At 46.5% G+C, this 15,545-nt stretch overlaps 1 protein-coding gene across 1 annotated transcript in view; it reads left to right on the forward strand.

Annotated features, from left to right (window-relative positions):
• pclob (piccolo presynaptic cytomatrix protein b) overlaps positions 1-15,545 on the forward strand; it is a gene marked incomplete at both ends in the record, with an annotated part of 116,918 nt that overhangs the window by 51,337 nt on the left and 50,036 nt on the right. Inside the window, 7 exon segments of the mRNA XM_080736883.1 lie at positions 405-1,343; positions 2,466-4,137; positions 4,222-4,398; positions 4,527-4,637; positions 5,824-6,341; positions 7,908-9,114; positions 10,813-12,395. Coding sequence (XP_080593009.1) covers positions 405-1,343; positions 2,466-4,137; positions 4,222-4,398; positions 4,527-4,637; positions 5,824-6,341; positions 7,908-9,114; positions 10,813-12,395 — 6,207 coding nt within the window.

Here is a 15,545-nt window from a genome sequence, read left to right on the forward strand (position 1 = left end):
TATAAGTTGTAGTCTCATATCGCCGTGCATGGTAGGAGAGGAGACTGCGGGACTCCATGGAGTATAGGATTACATTGTTTGTTTTTGTCATGCCGGTTGAGCAGATTTTCTAGTGTCAGTCAGTCAGTGCTAGGGTGAGGATGAAATGTGTGTTACTTTGGGTGCTGTGGCATTCCTCTGCGTAAGAGACTGCATTGCACTATATTATATGGAGGCAAAAATGGGGAGAACAGTGCATTACTATACACTACAAAACAATACTCATTACCTCAATAAAGATAAGGTTGTTTGGGTTGCTTATGTGTGATCCTTAAAGAATACAATTGTAATATAAAGTTTATGTTTACGTTATGTTCTCCTTGACATGCTGTGTAGTGACCAGTTGTATGCTTTTGTGTTTACAGAAGGAATGGCTTTGTCTGAACTGCCAGACTCAGAGGGCTCTGTCGGGACAGCTGGGAAACTCAGGAAAAATGTCCCAGCCTTCACCTACAAGGGCAGAAACCCAGCCCACACCTGCATCTGCAAAGGTGGAAGCCCAGCCTGTAGCAGCTCCGGCCAAGATGGAGCCAGGGCCCACACCGACACCCACCAAAGTGACCCAGCCTTCAGAAGAGGGCTCTGCAGGACCCACTGCACCCACCACAGCCCCTGTGGAAAAGCCGATCAAGATGCCAAAGGGTGAAGCTCCCAAGGATGATGTCCCTAAGACTGTACCAGTGGAGGGTAAACCGGAGGCAGTGAAAATGGAACCACCCGTGAAAGAGGTTCCAAAGGTTGGCGAGGAGCCCAGGCGTGAGTCCCTGAAGACCGAGGGTGAAGCGAGATTATCCACAGCTGCTGCTGTCCCTGTGACCGAGGCCATGGCGTCACCCACGCCCCCCATCACTGCAGACGCCTCTACAGCTGGAGTTGTCCTAAAGACCGAAGACGTTTCAAAGGCTGAGGACTCCATGCATGAGCCCCTGAAGACTGGGAATGAAGTCGCTGCAGCCACAGCTGCTGCTGCTGTCCCTGTGACAGAGGCCAGGGTTTCACCCACGCCCCCCATCACTGCAGTGGTCTGTAGAGCTGGAGTTGTTCCAGAGACAGAAGTCTTCGCCTCACAGGGGATCACTGAGGAAGTAATGCCTGGTGATCACATCAAAGGGACTGAGAGAGAGCCAACAAAAGCACCGCAGAAGGAACAGGAGATGAAGGCTAACCAACAGCAGACAGAGCCAGCTCACAAGGCAGACCAACTACCTGTCAAATCATCTGAGTCCAAGGAAGCAACTGGCCTATTGGTTGAAAAGGCCACTGAAGTCATCCCATCCCCAGAGGCACAACCATTCATCACTAAGGTACTCATAATGACATTAACCATAGGCATTACACACATGCATGCACGTGCACGTGCGCGCGCGCACGCACGCGCGCACGCACGCACGCACGCACGCACGCACGCACGCACGCACGCACGCACACACACACACACACACACACACACACACACACACACACACACACACACAGTGCTGTTTACATTTCTGACTAATAAAGTATTCAATTCAAACATTTTGAAGATAAACAGTCAAACTAATCCATGTAAATTACATTATTTGGTCTGATTTAATAACTTCTTGATTGATGGTCTTGCATACACGCTCTGCACGTTTCTGAAAATTACCACTTAAAAAATCTCAGTAATGTGCTTATTACAACAACCAAAGTAATGTAATTAGAATTTACCATGCAGCCTTAAAATGAGGGAGGGAGGGGGACGAGCTGATAGAATGATAAATGATTTCCAAATGGAGCAATTTAATTAAAACACTGCATCTGGTGAAATTACATGAATCATGCTCATTTGTTTTTATATCACATGCATATCATACTATACAGTAAATGCTTGAAAACTCTGCCTGCGACCAATACGTCCATACAGTATATAGAGATCCGGTTATCCAGAACCACTGACCTGACCCATTTGCCAATACTGTATATGGGACCGACTGACTTCCAACTCGTTGTGCATATCAGTGGATCTCCAAAAAATATTGATAAAGTACGCTAATGTCATCAATACGACGTCATAGATTGATCTAGACTCCATATTTGGACATGCCTGACACATAACTCCATATATGGGCATAAAAGGAACCCAGACAGACAGATACAGAAATCTCCGCATGGGAAGAAAAGGGACACAGACAGACACATAGGTTCAACGAGTACTCTTACAACGGGTATTGAATAACCGGGTGGGACATGCATTTCAAACTTGCATCGTTCCCGATTGGTAGCAAAATTCAAATAAAACAAATAAATATTGCAATGACACCCCCCCCCCCCCCCCCCCACCATGTAGAGATAACGGTTTTATATTTTCATAACAAGGAATTATGTGCATTATTCAATGATGATTACTTTTGTTCATAAAAAAAAGGAAAAAAAGGCTTATTTTTGTTTCTGTCCTCTTGCAGGAGCAGGATGAAATCAAAAAGGAACCTATGGAATTGAAGACAACCTCTCTGCCTGTTGACCATGTTGCAGCTGCTCCTGTGCCAGAAGCTGAGGTGGTCAGTGCTAACACAACCACTGATTCGTCCATGCCAGGGAAAGAAATGTCTAAAATAGAGAGAAAGCGCCTAAGTTTTCATGCATTGGAAGAGAGCAGTGGAGGTGAGCTCACACCTTCTCCTTCACCTCAGGTACAAAGGAGGAGACTGAAGGCAATTCCTATCACATCCAGCAGTGAGGATATGAAAACTGAAAGTGCAGACTCCTCTGCGGACGACGAAGAATTTATCCGTAGACAGATCATGGGCATGGGTGATGTGGAGGAAGCCTCTCTTACAGAAGATGAGAAACACAAGACCCAGGAGGAAGCTATTGATGAGGCTGAGTTGAATAATGAATATGTGACAGCCAAACCTCTGTCTGGAAAAGGTAGTACTGACAATGAAGACAGCTTGTCCAGGAGAAAATCCCTTCCAAAAACAGATGCTCCAACTGCTCAAAATGCTGCTGTTTTCAAGAAAGCCATTCCAGTCATAAGAAGCAGGCCAAGCACAGAAGAAGAGATGGAGAGTATTACTGAATCACTGTCAAAGGGCTCTTCCAGTGTCCAGATATCTAGCATCACTCCAGGAACACCCACATCAGCCTCGTCTCTGGAGGAGGACAGTGACAGCAGCCCGAGCCACAAGAAAGCCAGTGGGGACAAACAACATCGCAAAGCCAAACACAGGCAGTCTGGACAGGCTCTTGCCACTATTGACTCTTCTGAGGATGAGGAAATGATGAGAGATGAAGATGATCATCTGAGACTGTCGGAAACAGTGAAAGAGGGCGACAGGCCAACTAAGAAGAGCTTGATGAAGTCTAGGAGAGACAAAGATGAACTTAAGTCCCAAAGAAGACAAGGCCAGGCATCGGAGGAAAGAATCAGAACATCTGGCACAGAGGCAGAAATAGAGGCCAGGCGAGCTGTACAGATGGGTCGCAAGCCTTCAATAACAGTGATACCCTTCACTCCCTCTGACCACGAGGAGGAGCATACAGTGATGAAACCACTTAAGAGTGCTGAGGAAGCATATGAGGACATTATTCAGAAATCTAAAGCTATTCCTGGTGAGAGTCCTCCTGATGTTGAGCCACTCTATGAAGGAATGTCAATAGAAGACTATCTTTATGAGTCCTTGGTCGGGGAGCCCGAAGATATGGAAAGTGTAGCCCAACAGGAGGAACCAAGTGAGGATGCCACCTCTGAACCAATGAAGAAACTGAGGTCTCCAGAGGATGTTTATGTCGAAATGATGCGGAAGAAGAGGGAATTGATGATGATAGAACAAGAATTGAAACAGGCCCAGACTGCCTTGGATTACTCAGTACCAGAGGCTCCAGTTGCTGTGCCAACCTCAGAGGCTCCAGTTGCTGTGCCAACCTCTGCTGCTGAGACCTGCATAGTGACCATTTCCTTGGTAGAGGCATCTCCCGAAGGAGAAGCTGAGATGCCTATGCCTGGCACTGACAATTCACTTGAGGTGACGATGAAGAAAAAGAAACGACCAGCTCCACCAAGGCCCTCTGAACCTCCCAAACGCTCAGAGGGAGCTGAACCTCCCAAACACTCTGAGGGACCTGTCATTCCTAGTACAGCAAATGGATCTATTGGTTTTGTTAGGCCAATGATTCAAGTAGATCCTTCCCTAAGTAGATCCCTGTTCCCCATACCAGACCTCAGGATTACCCAGTGTTCCTCTGGGGAGGAAGAGGATGACAGCCTTATAGAGGAGTATGGTGTTGGCGTTTCCTCTGACATTACTCCCAGTGATGATTCAGAGACCAAGGAGGAGTCTGACATTAGCCCACCATTTTCTGATACTTCTGACATGGAGCCTTTCAGTGTAGTGTGTGAGATTCCAGAAGCGAAGCCAATCCCGACTCCAATTTCCGCCCCAGAGCTAACCTCACCAGTTTCTCCTCCCACCTCACCAGCAGACTCCAGCTTAGCCTCCAATGCTTCGTCTTCTTCATTTCAGGCTCAAACTCCTATTTCTTCAGACTCAACACCGGTGTCTACACCAACACCACCCACTTCAGTTGTAACACATTCATCACCGGATATCTCCCCACCATCAATTGCCCCAATTGTAACTCAGGATGCAACATCTGTTTTTCCTAATGCTACAGTTATCGTGACAATACCGGATGTTGTTTCTGATCCAACCAAAGCTCAAGCAGCTGCCCCAGTTCCAAAAGAAGCTCCTGTAACTAAAGCACCAATCAAGGTCCCAATTCAGTCATCTGCCCCTCCGACAGTGATTCAAATGCCAGATCTGGTTTCCTCACCATCTCAGATGCCTATTGAGGCTCCAGCTCCTGTGAAGGCACCATCAGCACCAAGTCCAGCACCTGCTGTAGTCTCAGCTCTGCCCACAATCCCAGTCACACATGTGCCTATTGAAGCACAACACGCAACTCAAACTTCACTGTCCACATCAGTTCTAGCCCAAGCTGGTCCAGTTATAGTACAAATGCCAGACCTGGTTTCAACTACATCTCCTATCTCAGCACAACCCCCGATGCCAGCTTCTGCTCTTATAACTACCCCAGGCCAGGCCACAGTGGTACACCCAGTACCTGCACAAATAGCAGCCCTATCCCAAGCTCAGAGTCCGCCAGCTCACGTGCTGCCAACAGCTCCAACATCAACCACAGTGGTCAAAAAGAAGGTGCCCCCTCCTCCTCCACCACGATCTACATCAGTTTCATTGCCTGAGACTACCAAAGCGCCCTTGCCTGTCAGGGCTATCCAACATGTCTATCCAGCTACGACTTCTGCAATAGCTAAGGGAATTACAGTGGCTGGCCAGCCTATTCAGTCTGTGTTTGTAGATACACAGCCCAGAATGGTGGACATGCACATTGATAGTGCTGTTGTACCTCAAGTACTTACCCCGACTAAACAAGGTCATGTAGTCATTACAGTGCCCAGTGTGGATACTACATCTGGGAAAGCGGCACAAGATGAAGCTAGCTCATTGGTCACCAGCGTGTCTCCTATCCCCACTGCTGCTCCTGTCATATCCAGCATGTATACAGCCTCAGTATCCACTTCAGCTGTGTTAGCTTCAGCCCCTCCTCCTAAAACCGCAGAGGTGGCCAGAACTTCAGAGACAGTAGAAATACCTGTATCAGATACACCATCACCTCCTCCTCCACCTCCTCCACCACCACCACCACCTGTTGTTTCAACTAGGCCACCTGTTCATACAAGGCCGCCAATTTCCATATCATCATCAGTTCCCACTGCAGTGTCAATCTCTACAACTACAGCTGCACATGCTCCACTTACGGCAACAGAACTCAGTCAAGCAGGCAAACCTCCTCCACCCATACCTCCTAAGCCTGTGTCTATTCCAGCTGGGTTGGTGTTCAGCCATAAACCAGGGGAGAGTGTAAAGCCGCCTCCTCCTCCTGTGGCTCCGAAAGCCGCAACACTACCCAGGACCAGGGAACCTCCAAACGCGCTGTCACTGAGTCTGACCCGTCCAGTGGAGTCTAAGCTGACTTCATCTCCCAAATCCCCTATGTCTCCTAGATATGCTAACTGTTTGCAAACATATGTGGTAATAACTCTGCCATCTGAACCTGGCTCCCCAACAGAGAGTATAACAGTCCAGGCACCTGTCAGAAGAGGCTCTATCCCATCCATAAAGTTATCAGGGGTGAGAACCACATGCTCAGAGCAGAAAACACCTACTGAGGCATTTTCGGCCCAGGCTACAGTCAGAAGAGCTTCTGTCCCCACGATAAGGCAACCACCACCAATAGCTGCAGTTACAACTGCAAAGGTAGAACAAGTGCCACCCTCTGAGGCAGTTCATGTAATGGAAGAATCTGTACAAACAGTACTTCCACCACCAGTCAGTGTGGCTGATACCATGCCATTGACAACAAGTCAGGTAACACCTATTCAGGTACACAGGGTTTCAGCTCCAATTAAGAAACCATATGTACCATTGGCAGCCCAGTCACCACAACCACCAGCCCAGCCATCATCACCATTGTCTGAAGTCATCACAATGCCTCCAGAACCAGAAGTCATTATTCAACCACAAGTTGCACAAGTTACCGCCAGAAGACCATCTATACAATCTATACCAACTGTTTATCAGCAGCCACAAACAATGCCAGAGGTCATAACTATGCCGATAGATATTCCAGCTGAAGCACCACTTCCTCAGGTCCCAGTAATGCCAATGGAAATCGTACAACCACATGCTGTGGAGCAAATGCTGTGGAGCGTACCAACACAGCCGGAACTACCTTTGGAGATGACATTTGTTCAAGATAGTAGGGCTTTGGTCCCCTCTGCTGTTCTGCCTCCACAGATTGGAGCTGATGTAATTAGGCTAGAAGCTACACAGGATATTCCTATTGAAGTTATTTCAATTTCCCCAGTACCATTGGTGATTCCGTATATGCCATCAGAAGTAACATCAGTACCACCGATTATTCAGCCCATACCTACTTTGCCTGAAATGGTGCAGCAGATGCCTGAGCAGCAATCATTTCCCGTACCTGAAACAGACATCCTCCCATGGAAGTATGAATTGCCTCCTGTTGTTGGAATTCCAGCAGCCTCCCCAGTACCTCAGTCTGCATGGGTTGTTGCTGAACCTACACCAATGTATGAAGTGACACATGTAACACCACCAGCAGCAGTTTCAGAGATAAAGCCCAGACCTACAGTTGCTGAAATAACACCATCACCTATTGTGGCAGAGGTTGCACCAATGCCAGTGCAGCAGCAGCTACCTACTGCTGCTTACACTTCACAGTCACCATCTTTAACGCAAGTTATTACAATGCAGCAAGAACCTGAGATTGCTACAGAGGTTATAACAACAGAGACTGTTGTGAGGAGAGCTTCAATACCCTCAATAGTGATGCAGACTCAGGCAGTGGTTGGAGGGATGGCTTTCCCACCACAGTATGAAATGCCAGTTGGAGTAATTCAAACTGAGGCCACCACCACTAGAAGAACGTCTATATCTTCTATAGTGCAGCCATCCTATTCTACTGGAGAGATATTGACCTATCCCTCGGACTACGAAACACGCACACAGGTGGTTACACCTGAGGCCATTTTTACTACTAGGAGGGAGTCCATATCCATGCAACAGCCAATCCAAATGGGCCAGGTGACCATGCCAGCTGAAAGAGATATAATCACAGAGCAAGTCCCCTACAGCAGACAGCAACAGCCACATGTGTTGACTTATTCAGCAGAATATGACGTCCCTCTGGAGATAATAACCAATGATGCTTACACAGGGAGAGCATCCATACCCACTGTCCAGGACATTCCACAGTCTGTACCATTGACCCCTCTCACCATCACTCAAATCCAACAGGAGTCCTTTGAGAGCCAGGAGATCCATGGGCCAGAAAAGGTGGTCTCCAGTATGAGCCACGTGTACTCCTCCTCTATCTCTGCCTCGGCTCAGCCTCCAGAGAGCCTGCCTAGCCGGGTCACTCAGGTGGTCACCACAGAGGTCCAGAGAACCACAGTGTCTGTTGTCCATGAAAGACTACCGCAGGTCCCACCTCCACCCAGTGTAGCAATCACCATCCAACCAGACATTGCTAAGGTCCAGCCCCTGCCCAAACAGAATGGGAAGCGAATTTATCCTGGTGATGTTATTGATCTGCGTACCATCAAGGATGCCATGAAGATGACTGAGCAAGGCATGGACCTGACACCCCCCGAGTCATGTCGGCAGTCTGTCTGCAGCGAGTCAAGCGGGCGACAAATCACAGCAGTCCAGCCTGAGATAATGAATCTGAGTGCAGTGGTCTCACCTGCACTTTCTGTTGTCACGGACAGTATCACAATCGTCACTTGCTCAGCCACCATTGCGTCATACAGCAGCACTCCGGCAGAGAAACCCCTGGATCTGCAGGGTATTGTTACATCCACGCCTCTTCCTCTCACTGCGTACAAACCTTACGAGCCTCTTGCACAGATTGTGTACAGACCTGTGAGCTCCCTTTCCCCAGTAAGGAGCTTGGCATCCCCAGCCCAAGATACACCCATGAATCTTTCTTACGATGCTCCTGCCTCCCCACCGGGCAGGCAGCCAGTGACTCTAGCCCCTGCAGCCATCACCAACGGAGGCACTGTCCTCTCCCTAGAGCCCACAGGGGCCATGGACCTGTCCAAGTACAGACCAGTGAGGGCCATGGTAGCTCTGTCCAACACCAGCCCTGGAGTGGTGACCACTGTGGTGCAGGATGATGGAACTCCAGTCGATCTGACAGCTGGAAGGAGGAGTGTCTGCTGTGATGTCATCTACAAGCTACCATTCACAGGGAGTTGCAGAACACAGCCCCCAGTTACCAGCCAGCCTGACAACCGCTTTGGCTATAGAGATGACCACTACCAGTACGACAATGCAGGCATATATGGTATCAAGGGCATGAATGGCATCAGAGCCTCCATGTCTGAGAGCAACCTGGTAGAGACAGAACTGGTCCTCTATGAGCCCAAGAATGGTTATGACTATCTCAACGGATCCTCAGATGGCGCTATAGATCTCACCGCTGCTAATCTTTCTGCTGGTAAGTAAGTGAGAGGGAATGCTGCATGTTTGTTATTGCGACCGTCAGGTCTCAGTTAGTATCGAAAAACCTCCACCAGCTGTCCGCCCATCCCTCACGCTAGTCAGCGTCACACTGGTCACGGTCACGCTAAGAAACACTGCTCACTCAGCTTTGGCACGCACGCACGCACACACACACACACACACTTCTAGCATTCTTTCCCAGTAGATTTTGTATTTATTTAACTAAATATATATATATATATATATATATATATATATATATATTATATATATTAGGGCATTAACGAAAAAATCGACAAGTCGACTCCCACCAGAGACCAGAGAAAGTCGAAGTAAAAAAAAATCCTTTATATTTTATTGAATATTTAATATTCAATAAAATACAAAGGAAATACAAAGGATTTTTTCTCAACCTTTTCAGGCCGCGACCCCCAGAATAATCATATTTTAACTGGGGACCCCCACCCTGACGCGCACTAAGAATTGAGGCGTTACATTTGGTACAACACGGTTCTATTGTGAAAATAGCAGATACATGCTAACAACGCCTTGCGATGTGAGGCGTTGTGAGCATGTAGATCTGCTATTTTCACAATTTCTGCCTATATATTTGACAATTTGGAAAATGTTAAATTTTTCATTTTAGAGGTATTAAAAAGTCCTTAAATTTGTCTTAAACATTATGTTAGTTTGTTTACAGTTGAGTGAGAAAACAATGTTGCACATTAAGTTAATCATCTGGGGACCCCCCAAAATAATTGGGGGGGTCATGTGTGATGTGATGACGTCATCAAACGATAAAGTCGACTTCAACTCAACTTTTTACTGAGTCGAGTCGACTTGCAAAAATCACAAGTCGTTAATGCCCTAATATATATATATATATTAATGCCCTAATATATATATATATATATATATATATATATATATATATATATATATAAAACACCTGCAGAGCTAGACTAAAGTGTTGTCTAATGCATTAGCAAGCAACTAGCTTGACTTCTGGTCAGTGGACTTCAAAATAAGACCATTTTTCAATTGTTTTTAGTGTGACCTGACAGTCGCTTCTCGCCATTACATTGTGTTACTTGTATTGTTCTTGTCATGCTCTGTGCTTGATTTATACTTGATTGCACACCAGTGTCGCACACAAAAAATAGCAGATCGACAGTACAAGCTCACAATACATTGAAGTGTGACAGATTGTGAGCTTATAGATCTGCTTGTAGACTGAAAATAAATGCTCAAAACGCATCGCAGCGATTTTTGGTTGTGCGACACTGGTGCACTGGTGCATGTGTTTTGTATAAGGGGAGCTTTATGTAGAAATGGCATTAATAACTTGATTTTCACAGCAGAATGCTTGTTTTCTTTTCTCTTTTTTTATTATTCATGGCATGTTTCAGTTGTCCTCTGTACATCAGTTTGTTTCAAACTTTATTAATTTATGTTCTTTTTTTCCTCCTCTCCTCTGTTTCTGTACAGATGCATGTGTGTGCCTGCGTGTTCTCCCTCAACATTTTGGCTTTGCATCGTGTTAGCTGAAATGACAGAAGATGTGCATGCTTAACGGTTTCTTTTCAAATCCAACGAACGTGCATGAACTCAAATTCTTATATACATTATTAAAAAAAGAAAACAAATATATTTCATGGACTAAAAAATATCATTTTTGGCCTCAATGTGACAGGTAAAGCTCTCGACTACACCAGCAGAGCTGCTGGCGCTTACCCTGGGATGAACACTACTCCATACTCCCAGGTCCCCGCAGCTGGTTTTGGTGTAAATAGCGCCCTAAGAACCTCAGATGGAATAGTGTACTCCTCTGTAGCAGCCCCAGTCCCATCTACCTATGCTATAACCACTCAGCCAGGATCCATCTTCATCACCGCCTTACCGGCTACAACACCGATCCACGACCAGCCAGTGCCACAAGCTTTCGGCTTTGTTCCCACTACAGATCCAGGCCAGATAGTTCCTCTTGACACGGGGCTGTCCAAGGAGCTCCTACCCTCTGCTCTGGCAGACATAATAACGGGCTACCCTGAAATGTACTCGGACACCACCTTGGAAGCCATAGCGGCCTCCCTGGACGCACTGGCGTCCTCCCCTATGTTCCCGGGCTTGGACAACGCAAAGATGGCCCAGTACCACATGGAGCGGGAGTTCCTGCAGCTGGAGAAGCTGAAGCAGCTATGCTTGGCTGAGGAGATTGAATGGGAGAGGCAGGAGATCCAGCGGTACCGCGAACAAGAGCAGCTGATGGTCCAGCGGGAGCTCGAGGAGCTCCAGGCTCTGAAGCAGCAGCTCCTCCTGCAGCAGGAGGAGGAACACCATGCCCATATGGTGGCCCAGCAGGAGACCTATGCCCAGCAGAAAGAGCAGTTAGAGCAGATCCAAATGTTGCAGCTGCAGCTCCAACGTCAGCTAGATGAGCACTATGGTATCAGCAGCACCACGGGGAACCTCCTAGAGGCGAAGTATGCAGGGGTAGGTGACGGCGGTCAGTATTGGCCTGTTAAAGACGAGTCTACGACTCCATTAACTGTTGCCCAATTAGATAATAGTCAGAACCAGCTTCAGCTTGCTAAAAAGCTCCCAGCTGGGTCCAGGCAATCTGATAAGGAAACAGGGAAAATGATAGTGAATAGCGGGGTACAGACAGATGACGAAGATTCAGCAGACAAGCAGCATGTAGGGAGGAGAAAGAGGAATAACAGGAGGAATGTTGACAGTTGTGGTCAGACCGACGACGAGGATCAGGACGAGTGGGACACCCCCACTCGGGCCCGGCGGCGTTCCCGCAAACACAGCAACGATGGGAAACACGGCTCTAAGGTCTCCAGCATCGCCATCCAGACCGTGGCAGAGATCTCCGTCCAGACGGACCACTCAGGCTCCATCAAACGGCCCATTCAGATGGACACCAAGGTGGAGATCGTCAAGCACATCTCAGCCCCAGAGAGCTCCCAGAGGGGAAGCAGCAGCCTGAGCTGCCAGACAGACTCGGACAGACAGACTCGGCACATCGAAGTGGGCTACAGCACGCACCTGACAGCAGACGGCCCCATGAAAACCAGAGTGATCTACTCACCCGTCTCCCCGATGTCCCCTGAGAAGACACTGGGAGGTCAGAGAATGCTCACCGCCGACCCATCCAGGTTTTCATCAGGGCCTAGGATGCTGAAGGCTGGTCAGAAGTCTTTGTCTGACCCCAAGTCTCTCAGTCCGACCACCGAAGACAGAATGGGATACTACACAGACAGCTACTCTGTAAGTTACTGCTGAAAATATCAAAATTAAGAACTTTTACGTTACAGTACAGTATATTGCACGCTCATTTCAAAAGACCCACAGATAAATGTCAGTCAGATGAAAATACTGTGTGAATATTATATTTGATCTTGGCATTCACGGTCTGCTACATTATAATCCCTGCTCAACACATTAGAGCAACACAAGGTGCGTTATTTATTTGGCATTTGAGACCACTATTTGATGAGATTTAGCCTCTCAGACCCAAAACGTATTATCATTGGATTCTATTTTTTTCCCCACAATTTCATGCTGTATTGATGTGGTACCATAGGCGAGATAAAAGGCAAACATTGATCAAAAAATCTTCTATATTCTCTAATTGTGTAGACTTCTTGTAAATTAAGTAATGCACATGTTAAACAATGATTTGAGAGTTTAATGTTAAGCCAAATGGACCTGTAAGGGTTAATTTTTCACTCTCAAGAGTTAAAGGGTTCATTTTGTCAGCAACTCAACATCATTCAAGGACCACTGGTGGTCCCCGGACCACTGGTTGAAAACCACTGCATTAGAGGACTATTTAAGAGCAGGGATATATTATAAATAACAACCACCCCCAGGGGAAAAGAGAACCCTTAGGAAAAGCAGAGTCCACTCGTGGTGCTGGGGTGGAAACAAACACAGCAAATTATAGTGACACTGACAGCAAGAGGAACATCCGTGAATAAGTTAAGCTTAGACCACCAGTATGGTTAGCTGCTTGACATGTCAGTTGTATGACACGTTACATACAGTACACCCACGTATAGTAGTGACACACGTGCATGTTAACGTCCCAGTCGTCTGTTTCACTAAGGGACATTACTTAGTTACTGTTTTGCAAAGGGTAACTGTAATATTATTATTACTGAAATGTTATAGTAGTATTAGTTATATTATTATAATAACACTTGTGAGTTACTGCCCAACACTGTTCATTAAGTGAAGAGTAAAATAATGCGTAGCTTAAAATACGACCAACCACATTTTCAAAATATTCCAGCATCATGATTTAGAATTAATGATGTGTACTTGCGTAGCCTTGGAGCTAGTTCAGAGGCAGCTAGTGCATGTAGCGTGATTCTGCTTGTTGTCAGCATTTGGATTTTGGCGAGACAGGCAACAGCGTAGTCAGTTCAGAGTCAGGACTCTGATGAATAAGCAGCGGAGTCACCGCGTCCCTAATCTCTCAAAAGATTCCTTTGAAAAGAATAGGTTCCCAGATTGCATTGTCCCTCACCTTGTTTCAAAGTCCATCAATTTAATGGATCTGATCTCCGCGCCATTATATGTGTTTCCCCCAATCCGTTTTCATGCCATGGCGTGCTGCAAACCCAACTCCTGAGAAAGATTACGTTTAGCAGTCCAGATGTCAGCAGCAGTACGATAGTCCATCTATTTATATGCTTTCTTCAGCATAACGTCCGCTTGAGTGTATTTGTCGCCTAGATGGCTTACAAATCTTTTACCTGGGTGGTCATACGTTGAACACACAGAATGTAACTCTGATGAGTGTGCACAAATGGAACCAGGGACGTGCTGGCCATTGGGAAAAGCGGGACAACTCCTGAACGGCCGGTTCATTCCCGGCCGGTCCAGGCCGGCCATTAGGAAAAAAATATAAATAAAATGTCGGCCTTCGTTCCATTTTGGGGGCTGGGCGGCCAACAAAGTAAATCGTCACTGTCGGGCAGAAACCTCGTATCTCCAAGTTTCAAATTTGTACATTTTTTCGCAAAGCAAAGCCCTGCTTCATCATACAAGGCCGTTGCACAAAAGTAGTGAAAACAGCATATCTACAAGCACACAACGCCTCGCACCGCAAGGCGGTGCGAGGCGTTGTGTGCTTGTAGATATGCTGTTTTCACTAGTTTAAATCATTTTTAAAATGATAAATACAAAACAAACGGTTTTGGACATACAAGGTTTCCACCTGACAACAACGAAATATAACTCATGTACAGTAATTGGCCCACTGACTTGTCACTTGTCATGATCTGAAATGGCAAATCTTTGAGTAGCAGCAGCGCTATAGAGAGATCTCTCTCTCTCTATAGCACGCAATGAGGGCCTCTACAACTCTTTTTCCCGGGCTGAATCAGGGGCCCAGCACGTCCCTGAATGGAACCAAATGGACCTGTTCCATTTAACTCTTGAATCAGCACTGAGGATTCTGCAGTGTAGGCTGCACAAACAAAATAAATGAGCACACACCAGTGTTGCGGAGGTGCCAACCATGGTGAGTAGTGTGAGGCGTGTAGGCTGCAGGAAAGAAAGAAAAAAGAAAAAAAATTGTGGGTGATGCAGGTGCACATGCAAAGCTATAATTGTGAGGAGAAAGAATGCCATAACAAATGTTTCGGGGAATAACGGAAAAGTAATGCGTAGTGTAACTCTGGATTAAGACTCAAATATTGTTGTGAATTGTAACTAGCACACAGGCGCGTTTATCCACACGGATAAAACAGACAATTTCATTTTTTTTAAAGAAAACAATGATTCCAATTAGCCGTGCGACGAGTGGCTGCGGCCGTGCGTTTTTTTCTCGATCGAACCCAGTTCGATTTGTGCGTCTTGTCGCATGCAGTAAAAAACTCATCACTCCTTTTATGACTCCTTTTGGGATCCGCAGCGCCGATTCCGCACAGCATTGCACACCAAATCCAATGCGTTTTATTCATGCAGCAAACGGAAAAAACGCAACTGTCCTGTGTGCAAAGGGCTTTACTGTTGACAGGGAATTATAAGTAATGTAATAAAATTTTGAAAAGAGTAACGAGTAATATATTACTTTTTGTTTAGCCCAACACTGATAATAAATATCAAACCATCTATTGCAGGGGTCTTCAACGTTTTCAGGCCAAGGACCCCTTAGCTGAGAGAGAGAGAGATGAAGCAGGGACCCCCAGATTCCATATCGTTTCATCGTTTGACAGCACACAATCATCAGTGTGTTTAGGATTCAAGTCAATTTGTGTTATCAGATATGTAACCACTTGAACCGTCAATACTTAAAAGACTTGACCTTTCACTCTGTACTTAGTCTGGTATTTTTTCCCCTCTACACCAAACCTCTTTGCCGAAAACAGCCGATCTACAAGCTCACAGCGCCTTGCAGCGCGAGGC

This window comes from Nannobrachium achirus (genome assembly GCF_963921795.1).
Source record: "Nannobrachium achirus genome assembly, chromosome: 11".
In the NCBI taxonomy this organism is placed as follows: domain Eukaryota; kingdom Metazoa; phylum Chordata; class Actinopteri; order Myctophiformes; family Myctophidae; genus Nannobrachium; species Nannobrachium achirus.